Source organism: Notolabrus celidotus, chromosome 1 (assembly GCF_009762535.1).
Source record: "Notolabrus celidotus isolate fNotCel1 chromosome 1, fNotCel1.pri, whole genome shotgun sequence".
Classification (NCBI taxonomy): Eukaryota; Metazoa; Chordata; class Actinopteri; order Labriformes; family Labridae; genus Notolabrus; species Notolabrus celidotus.
Window position 1 is genome coordinate 34,813,783 of NC_048272.1, and position 10,975 is coordinate 34,824,757.

At 40.1% G+C, this 10,975-nt stretch overlaps 1 protein-coding gene across 1 annotated transcript; it reads right to left on the bottom strand.

The window, feature by feature from the left end:
- Positions 1-1,704: 1,704 nt before the first annotated feature.
- Positions 1,705-9,306, bottom strand: ube2v1 (ubiquitin-conjugating enzyme E2 variant 1). The gene is made up of 4 exons (XM_034687573.1): positions 9,204-9,306; positions 7,825-7,973; positions 4,806-4,931; positions 1,705-2,996 (listed from the first exon to the last, which is right to left on the bottom strand). Exons 1-4 carry the CDS (start codon positions 9,217-9,219, stop codon positions 2,850-2,852), a joined length of 438 nt encoding a protein of 145 aa, XP_034543464.1. The 5' UTR covers positions 9,220-9,306; the 3' UTR covers positions 1,705-2,849.
- Between the last annotated feature and the right edge of the window lie 1,669 nt (positions 9,307-10,975).

The window sequence follows — 10,975 nt, forward strand, 5'->3', positions numbered from 1 at the left end:
AGAGAATACCAAGAGTGTGCAAAGATGTCATGAAGGAAAAAGGGGGCTACTTTACAGAATCTAAAATATAAAACATATTCTGCTTTGTTTAACACTTTTTTGTTCATTAGATAATTCCATATATGTTCTTTCATAGTTTTGATGTCTTCAGTATTAATCTACAGTGTTTCAAATAATTAAAATAAATTATTTATTCCAAACTTTTGACTGGTAGTGTATGTCATAACATAACACGCAATAGATTTCTACATTATCTTTTATATTTATGCCATACAGTAAAACACACATCACACATTTTTACACTCTGAGAAGATTTGAAAACTAAATTCACTTCCTGTAAGCTGCCAATGTTATTTTACTCCCTCCCTCCACACATCCACAACTCTGACTCTTCACACATTTAAAACCACCTCAAGACCTTCATGTTCAAAAAAGCACACAACACATAACCTCTACTCCCACCCCACCTCTGTCTTTGTTCTGTTTCATTTTATTTATCTGATTTATTTTTCTCTGTAAAGCAACTTTGAGTACCAAGAGAAGCGCAATAAAACTCAGATCAATTATTATTGTTCTATTTATTATTATATTTATTATTATTATTATTGTTATTGTTATTGTAATAATTATTAGAGCAGGGGTTCCCAAACTTTTCAGCCATCGACCCCCAAAATATAGGTGCCAAAGACTTGTGACCCCCACTATCCCTCTAAGAAATTTAATGTGGCTTGATTTAGCTGGTGTGCAAAAAATCAGCCTACCTATATGAGCATGTGTCTCCTGTGCTGTTATGAATTAACCTGCTGCTACTGACGTCTTTGATAATTAACTGTTCACTAACCCTAAACTTAGAGTCATCTGGCAAAAAGAAAGGCAGAAAACTCATTACATTTTATATTTTCAAGGTTTTAGATACTATTTTTTTCAACATTGTGTATAAATAATGAGTAAAATGTACTAATTTTGGATAACTTTTTAAAAAAAAGCATTCTGGAAGACATCTCACAACCCCCAATTTGGGAACCCCTGCTATAGAGCATGATGAGACCAAAGTCAAAATTCTGATATTAAAGTCAAAACTCTATCTTTTCTCTTAGTATTTTGAGAATAGTCAGAAATCTGACATCAATCTATTAAATTCTGACTTTGAAGTCAAAATTAAATCTTTGAAGTCTGAATTCTGAGATCATGCTCACAGTTCTGAGAAAAAAAGTCAGGATTTAAAAAAAAAAAGAAGTCAGATTTGAATTGTTTTTTATTTTCCAAACCTTCAGTTTGTTTTTTTGTCTTAGTGGCCCAAATCTTCTTCCGCACCATTCTGACCTCCTCACCCCTCCTTTTTTCTTATTCACTTCCACTTCTTTTAAAACACTCATGTTAAAATTAAAATGCTCTGACGTCACTCACGCAGGAAGGGTTAGGAGTTAGACTAGCTAATGAGAACTTTTATTAGCATGATAAATTGGTAGCATCATAACAAGTCTACTAAAGACTCATCTTTAGTATACATCACCTCAGTCACTTATCACCAGTAGAAAAACACATTGCTCTTTTGTTTGTTTGGGATTTAGGTTGTTTGTTCATTTACAATCAAGATGTCTACATCATAAAACCTTTTAAACGCTGGGATAACGCTGTGATGCTGCTTTTCCACTGGAATAAAGTGTACTGACATTTGCCATAGAGAAGTATGACACAAAGACGTGCAAAAGTAATAACATTTAATTCAAATAAAACCATGCAATAGGTCACCATCACCCTGATTAGATTCAACCCTTGTTATAAAATAAACATCCAAATCCATACATTGCATTCAGTGGGTATTTTTACTGTATGAGAGATGAGACGACTCAGCTCGCCCCAGAGAAGAGAGAAACCAAAACAAAAACCAAAAACAACAAATAAGAACAATCACAGCTCCTCCTGCTCCGCATGGACCAAAGTACAGTGGTGGTCCTGCAATCAGACTCTAGTTCTCTGAAGAGAGAAAGTACAATGACCTGTAGACCCCCCCTCCCTCCCATCCCTCTCCCTTCCCCCCACCCCTTCCCACTGGCTGCTAATAATCAATCACTATCACAAGCGCTATGAACCATATGGCACACAGAAGACAAGTCTGAGAACATGAGTGATGAGCCAGTAGTGCCTTGTTGATACATATGCCGCTGAATGTCTAGTAGCAGTTTATCCCCAAGTACCGGACATGCACTTGTTTAAGAGAGACCCGTCAAATTCACATCGTCGGGATTGCAGAAGCAGGGGAATTTGAGGCTAATGCTGGCTGGGAATTGAAGCAAAGCTTTGTTTGGGGTACTTTTGTCATCTTTCAGGGGGATCGGCTGCATTTCTCTTTGTTTAAAATACAAATTGGAATGGTTCAAACATTTAACGTGTCAGTTGAAGCGGATCTGTTTTGCCGAGTGACGAGTTGACCGCAGGGACCAACTGTGAAGAAGAATCCAGCGCACACACACAAGATTGGTACACTCAATCAGGTCATTTGTTATTTTACAATCAGGATGTAGAACACAAAGATAATAAAAAATAACATTAGTTGGATGTACAGTATTCTTGTTTTGTAAGAATGATTGGGCACTGGTTGAGGACGTCGGGTTCCCCCGTACATCCTTCCCTCTGTTAGGAGCCTCCCAGTAAGGAAGAGGGACTCAAGAGTCTTGGATTACATGATGCTTTTGTTTTTTGAAAGTGGTAGAATCAGTGTTAAGTGTTAAGGATGCTCTGTGTGACTGTGTTTGTGTATGTGTGATAATGTGTGTGTGTGTGTGTGTGTGTTTGTGTGTGTGTGTGTGTGCGCGCATGTGATGAGCTGGGGGGGAGCAGCAGGAGCCTCAGTTGCCGTACACCTGGCCTTCAGGCGGCTGGGACAGCCTGTTGTTCTCTTTTGTCGTCATGTGCTGTCTAAGCCCCTGCAGGACGGTCCGGATGCTGAAGGAGTTTTTCCACTTGGACAGTGAGGTCACTACCTTTATGTCCACCTGACGACAGAGAAGCAGAAGAGGGAGAGCTTCAACAACAAACCAACCACAGCACTTTACTTTGAGGAATGCAGATTTCGGCTAAGGGAGTCTGTCAGCAAAGTGAGGAAAGCAGCGGCACTCATATCTCTAAATGTGGGCAAAAAACAAACGTTTGGTACGACATCCACAGACGAATACACGCTTGTGAAGTTACCGTGTTAACATCCAATGATTGGCATTGAAAGCACTGAGAAGCACTGAATGCAGCAACAATGGAAGGACAACTTTTCAATGAAAAGTTGAGGTGTGGACTATGAAGCTGGATTTGAAGGGAAAATCGGATCTGTTCATTCTAAATCAAACGTATCTGTAGAAAAGAGTCCAGCACATTTCACCTCAGCCTGTTGACACTGTGGTAAAAATGTTAGCGTCTGTAAACAGCTTTAATCAGAACACCACATGGAGGATATTTGAACTTTATTTGGACAGCATAAATCTTTACACTCATGGGTAATGTCTAGGGATGTCAGCAATTTATCGAGTATGGGTTAATTAATTGTTAAGAACTTACTCAAACACATTTTTTGTTTTGATTTTCTATCACGTGGATCAAACATCATGTGGTCTTATATTTCGATCAGCTATCAGGGAGGTGTTTGAAGTTTAAAGGATGTTTGGATGTGAATCAGCTGACTGAAGGTGTCGCACACAGCGGAGAAGCTCAGCTGGGGGCTGCGGCTGAGTGACAGGTCTCCACGAGCACTTTTTTTCTCCACCGCCGGACTGATTATGACCCGGTTGGGCTCCCGGCTGACACCTGACCGTGTTCACATGCTTATTTCTCTCAATAAGAACGAGTAGACAGAAAACTGGACACTGTGAGTCTAAAATATGTTTCTGTTTAGTTCCCTTGTTGAAGTCTGAGCCTTCACTTTTATGAATGTACGCCTGCGGAGATTATGAGCCTGCTCTACATGTTGATATTCAGCATGTTTAACATTTTGAACACCTCAATATGATCCGTAGCTATTCAATACTGTCAGTTATATACATTGTGTTGTGAAGGAAAATTTGATTCAGGGGAAATTAATGCATTTGGCATTGCTTTTGATGGAAAACGTTTAAGTTTTTTAAAATTATGAATCGATAATTGATCGTAAACATTTCCAAAGATCGATCACGGGAAATACTTGAAATTGACATCCATAGTAATGGCTGATCAGTCACCACTAAAGAAAAGAGAGGGGAAAAAATGCTCAGAAACAAGAAATAAGGCTAAAGGACACAAGAAATATTGAACAAGGGATGTGGCTTTAATCACTAATTCTAGACGGGTGAGTACGATCATCATCATCATCATCATCAATATGCAGAAAATTCACGGGCGAAAGAGGAAACTATAGACGTTGATATATGGTGGCCTGGAATGGGGGGTGGTTGAGGTTTGTGTTTAATTTCTTTATTATTGATATTTATCAATATTGGTTTATTATGATGATGATTTTTTGTTTTGTTTTGTCTCCCCTTCCTCATTTGTATAAGATTATCTACTTGCACAAGCATGATGTTGCTGCTTGCGCGGATCAATATATTGCTTGTAATAACCTGCATACAAATGTCAATACTATAATTACTATAATTTGATCACAAAAAGTCCCACACTTGTCCTTCTCACCTTGTCAGGGTCCCATTCAGCTCTAACTGTATCAGTCACTTCACATTATCCCTACATACCTGCTTCTGTCCATGATAAGTGAGTGAGCACAACTGATCTGACTCTCCATCAAACCTGCAGGAACAGATTGGAAATTAAATCATGATACTTACCGCACCGTTTGAGTTGTGTACCCCGGTCATGTTGATCTTGTTCACAAAGCGGACAAGAGGAGGGAGGTCTGGGTATTTGTTTCCACATTCTATTTTCAGACTGTAGATTCTGCTTTCGAAGACAGTCTGTGAGTAGAGACAGGAAGGGAGACAGGTTAGCCCAATGAGTGAGTTAAACATTCTTTATCTCAATTATTGATCTTCAATTACTACAAAATTCAGAATATACACTACCAGTCAAAAGTTTGGAAACACCTTCTCATTCAAGGGTTTGTATTTATTTTAATTATGTGAAACACTGTAGATTAATACTGAAGACATCAAAACTATGAAAGAACATATATGGAATTATCTAATGAACAAAAAAGTGTTAAACAAAACAGAATATGTTTTATATTTTAGATTCTGTAAAGTAGCCCCCTTTTCCTTCATGACAGCTTTGCACACTCTTGGTATTCTCTCAGTCTGCTTCATGAAGTGGTCTCCTGGAATGGTTTCTCATTAACATGAGCCTTGTCCAGAGTTCATTTGTAGAATGACTTGCCTTCTTAATGTGTTTGAGACCATCAGTTGTGTTGTTCAGAGGTAGGGTTAGTACACAATGGATAGCCCTATTTGACTACTGTTGTAATCCAGATTATGGCAAAACCAGATTATTTCATAGTTTTAATGTCTTCAGTATTAATCTACAATGTTGAAAATAATTCAAATAAATAAAAATCATTGAATGAGAAGGTGTGTCCAAACTTTTGACAGGTAATGAACATCACACTGGTGAATAAGACTTGGCCTGTTTGGGGGGCTCCTAGACTGACAAAGGTTTGGGCTGTTGATATGAGAAGTGTTTTATTGTGTCGTTTACAGAACTGATTTCAGAGAGGATCACCCAAACCACAACACCTGCCTGTCTCCTGCTGCTCAACAAGTAGAGAACCGTAGAGAGCGCCACATCACATGTCTGATACTCATTTTATCTCTTCCTTACATGTGCTGCTTCTGCTGTGTGTTCCTTTGCTGATCAATATTCAGCATCACATCTGAAACCTCTTATTATGGGCATCAGTTTTTCTGCAGTCTGCAGGTCAGGACAATAGAAGTTATAAAATATGGACGTAGTATCCGTGACGTCACCCAGCTGTTTCTGAAGCACTGTTTTGAGGCCAGGCGGCGGCAGCCATATTGCTGCTGTTGAGCGATTGTGACGTAAAGAGGCAGGCTTTGAGCCTCCTAGCCAACAGTTGCAGTGTTCCCACCTGCCATCAAGTCAGCTGTGCCTCTCATTGGAAGACTCGTAATCTCAATATCTTTTAAATGAGATGCGTTATGAAAAAATTTGCCCCCCGTACAGTGTGTGCCGATCGAGAAATGAGCGATCCAGACTACACTCGTTTTTTGAACCAGGCTGTAAACATGTTTATTTCTGCTGTAAAGATCAGCTGTCTTGAATGGGTGTGTATGCTGTTTCCGGTACTTCCGGAGCCAGCCTCAAGCGGATCCTCGATGAACTGCAGTTTTTAGCACTTCCGCATTGGACTCATACTTTTAGACCAGATGTTGCCGCTTGGACAGGTCTGATAAACAGGGCGAAGGCAGTAATGCTGCCTCTCTCCTCTCCTCAGCTCTCTCTCTCAGTCTGTCTCATGCGGCAACCTCTGGGGCTGAGGCTGGCTGCAAAAACACCGGAAACCACATAGACACCAATTCAAAGAAGACGATATTTGCAGCAGAAATAAACATGTTTACAGCCTTGTTCAAAAAACGGCTTGGCTCTATGTAGCTAATCTCTCTATCGGCACACACTGTACTGGGGGGAAATTTTTCTAACGCGAGTGTTCAGAAGATATTAAGTTTACGAGTTTTCGCCCAAATAAGGACATGACTGACTTGACTCCCAGACGGAACACATAGCTGTTGGTTAAGAGGCTCAAACTCCGCCTCTTAAGTTCAGTATTTCCAATATGGCTGCCGCCGACTATTGGCTTTAAAACAGCTCAGGAACAGATGGGTGACGTCATGGATACAACGCCCATATTTTATACAGTCTATGGTCTGTCTGCATCGCACATCAACATATCATGTGCATCTTAAGGGTTGTTAAAATGATTTGAGGACATGTTGGTTTGCCAACCTGTGGATGAGAAGAGTTAGCAGTGTAGTTTCTGTGGCAGAGTAACCACTGAGAGACAAGCAGATCTGATTTATCACTCTGTTTTCATTAGCGGTGAACTCTTTTTTTCCACTCCTTTTAACTTGACCACCGCCTCTCTCTCTCTCTCTCTCTCTCTCTTTCTCTCTCTCTCTCTCTCTCTCTCTCTCTCTCTCGACGAGCAGTTTTGTTTCAATTTTCTGTCACGTGGGACAAACATCATGTGGTCTTATATTTCACTCATCTATAAGGGAGTTGTTTTAAGTTTAAAGCATGTTTCAGAGTGAATCAGCTGACTAAAGATGTTGCACACAGCGGAGGCGCTCTGCTGGGGGCTGCGGCTGTGCGTCAATGACAAGGACACAAAGGTTGACAACTTTAAACAGGACATTTCCCGACTTTTACATACAAAGCCAACAGACTGGTGGCGATTGCTAGTACGCTATGTTTGCAGAGCAGCAACATCAGAGCTGTCTGACCTTTTCTGCCGCTGGATTGATTATGACTCGGTTGCTCTCCTGGCTGACACCTGACCAAATACACGTTTATTTCTCAATGAAAACGAGTAGACAGAAAACTGGACACTGTGAGTCTGAAATAGGTTTCTATTAGTAGCACAAGCCTTCACTTCACTCAACGGACATAATACTACGATGTTAATATAATGTAGGGGGAAAAGAACATATTTGGCATTGTTTTTGACATTTCCAAGAATCGATCACGGATAATACTGAAAATGTACATCCTTAGTTTTGAAGTATGTGGTGTTGAAAGTATCCAAGACTCCTTCCCGCTACACTCTTGGAGCCCCATTTTAGAGGATGAGCTGTTCTTATGAAAATTAAACTCTTTCAGTCTTTGGGAGTGGCTCACCTTTGCCGGGCCGATGATCATGCCATTCCAGTGAGTTAGCGTCATGTCATCGTCGTCTGCCAGGCCCCAGCTCACGATACCATCGCCGCCACCCTTCTGACCGTCCTCCAGTTCCTCCAGCAGCCGGAAGTTGCGGGGAACTACAATGGCTTCACACAGAAACATGATGATTAAATGACTTCAGTCTGACCCTACACCTGGAATCAAAATATATCACATCATCTCTAAAAAAGACTTCAATTAGCTTCATGTATGATCTTGAAGAACGAGAGGAAGCTTACAGCTCACCTCATTACCTGCTGCTGGTTTCCTGACTACACCCTCTGGCTAAACCTACTGAAGGTCTTTTGTCCTGAGAGGATGCTCTCCAGCTTACCTGTTCTTCAGGATTTTTCTACTGCATTAAGTTCCTTCATTTGTTTAACTCCTGAGTTACCCAAGTAATTATATTTCCCTGCTAGTAAATAAGTGTGGACAGTGAAGTATATGCCAAATTCAGATGATGGTGAGAAAGCCGTATTTATTCTAATAAGGTCTGATCTGATGGTCAGTGTGGCTCCATGTGAGTTTATCAAAGTGGTCTGTGAAAACCACATGATAAACTTCAGCTTTGAAAATACCTGAATGTTAATCTGGGTCACAAACATGATGGAGAAAAAGAGGGCGTTGACTGTAAACTACAGGTTCAACTTTCATGACCCCCATTATGGTAAATCCTGCAGCTTTCCTCCCCACTATGAGTCTGAGTTTGGCCCCACTCTTCAGTCCATATTTCATCCTGTCTGTCACAATGAACCTACATTAGAGGTATAAATGTGACCGCAATGTAAAGAGCATTTATAGAGTTTATTCAATGTGGTATTCGGGGGTTTCTGATGTTAAAGGCTGGGTGAAAATGGTCACCAGCTCCCTCTGAGCTCGTCTTCCGGCTCGCAGTGACTCTTCAGTCTGATCAGAGCTCTCCTGCTGGCTAACGTGATCTTAGCAAACAACTTGTCAGCACATCAAGCTAGTCACGGGCGTCACCGCACACAGACAAGAGTTTCCCATCGATACAGTACATATATTTTACCTGAAGTGTAGATTTAATCTAATGTTTCTGATCATCTTTACAGAACTAACCTCCGTCCAGGCTGCTGCAGATAGCCGGGTGTTACTCAGAGACTGAGAGGTTAGCTCTGCTAGCAGCTGAAGCAGCTAGCGGCGTTAATGACAGCTTTTTATTCCAAATAAAACCAGTTAGGAGTCAAAACTCTGCTCATTTTACATTCCTCTGGATGTTTAAACTGTTATTGAGCTAATATGCCATGTTGAACATTATGTCCCTAATGCGAAATGAACAAATAATACAATCTGAACTGAAGCTTAAGTCGACTTACGATTTGGGGTCGCCATTTTCGTCTCTGCCTCACGGAAGCGCGCACGCACAATGATGATGTGCGCGCGTCCGCCCGCAAGGAAGTCTTTTTGTATTTGTGTATAGATATAGATAGATAAATTAGATATATACGGAAGAGGATTAGAGCCACTGAAAAAATAAAACAAAATTAAAGTCCAATATATATTTTTAAAATTATTATTTTGAGAAAAAAATTCTTAAAAGAATTTTAAGATTAAAGTCTGAATTCTGAGATTAAAGCGGCAACCTCCGGTCTCAAAATATGAAGCTCATGCTGAGGTGATATAAACTGCAATTCATCAAGAATCCACTTGAGGATGGCTGCAGAAACACCGGATGCCACATAGACACCAATTCAAAGAAGACGATCTTTACAGCAGAAATAAACATGTTCACAGCCTGGTTCAAAAACGGCTTGGCTCTACGTAGCTAATTTCTCTATTGGCACACACTGTACGGGGATGAATTTGTTCTAACACAAATGTTCAGAAGATATTAAGATTACAAGTTTTGCTCAAATAAGGACATGACTGACTTGACTCCAGGACGGGAACACATAGTTGTTGGCTAAGAGGCTCAAACTCTGCCTCTTTACGTCACACTCTGCCTGGTTGAGTTCAGTATTTCCAATATGGCTGCCGCTGTCAATTTGCTTCAAAACAGCGTTCAGGAACAGATGGGTAACATCACGGATACTATGTCCATATTTTATACACTCTATGGCGGGAATACATAGATAGCTGTTGGCTAGGAGGCTCAAACCCGTCACACTTTGACTGGTTGAGTTCCGTATTACCAATATGGCTGCCGCCGCTGATTGGCTCCGAAACAGTGTTCAGGACAAGCGGCAACTTCCGGTCTCAAATGATGAAGCCCATGCGGAAGTGCTATAAACTGCAATACATCGAAAATCCGCTTGAGGCTGGCTGCAGAAACACCGGAAACCACATAGGTCTTTTCAGCATTAATAAACATGTTTACAGCCTGGTTCAAAAAACAGCATGGCCCTACGAAGCTAATCTCTCTATCGGCACACACTGTACGGGGGGTTAATTTTTTTCTAACGTGACGACTACGTCCATATTTTATACAGTCTATGGTTCAGAAACAGATGGGTGACGTCTATACAATCTATGTATTAAAGTCAAAATTCAGATTTTTTTGTTCCCCAGAATAATAATTTTAAAAAAAAAAGGACTTTAATTTATTCATTTTTTTCTCAGTGGATGTATTCCTCCTCCGTAGATATACTTTAATGATCCCCCATTGGGGGAAATTATTTTGTTCCAGCAACTTACAACAAGGGACAGGGGAATACGTGTTGTAGCTACAATGACAATACAGGCTTCTGATTCTGATGACAATTGTACTTATGTGGTTAAAAATATGATAATCATAATCATAATCATAATCATAATAATACGTTATGATAAAGGTAAAAATAAAACAAAATACAATAAATAAGATAAAATGAAATATAGAACAGATTATTACAGATATTCATTTATTTTTTCATTTCATTTATGTATTTATTGAGTTGGGCCAATGCAAATTAATCAACATTAATTCCTTGGGCATCAATGTAAATGCACCAGACTTAGCACAGATGCTAAATTTCATCCGTAGACCCAAGGCAGGTAACTACACAACACAGACACAGTAAGACTTAAAAACCTCACAGCTATAGATCATACGATAGACAATTACAAAACAAAATTCAGGCAGACAATATCAAGACTAACAAAATTCAGG

What these genes read in the sequence shown, in the direction of transcription:
- ube2v1 (XM_034687573.1), bottom strand. An exon ending in TGATCATCGGCCCGGCAAAG is followed by an intron (nt 4,932 to 7,824) that starts GTGAGCCACTCC and finishes CTCTACTCACAG; the next exon opens with ACTGTCTTCGAAAGCAGAAT. An exon ending in TACACAACTCAAACGGTGCG is followed by an intron (nt 2,997 to 4,805) that starts GTAAGTATCATG and finishes CTCTGTCGTCAG; the next exon opens with GTGGACATAAAGGTAGTGAC.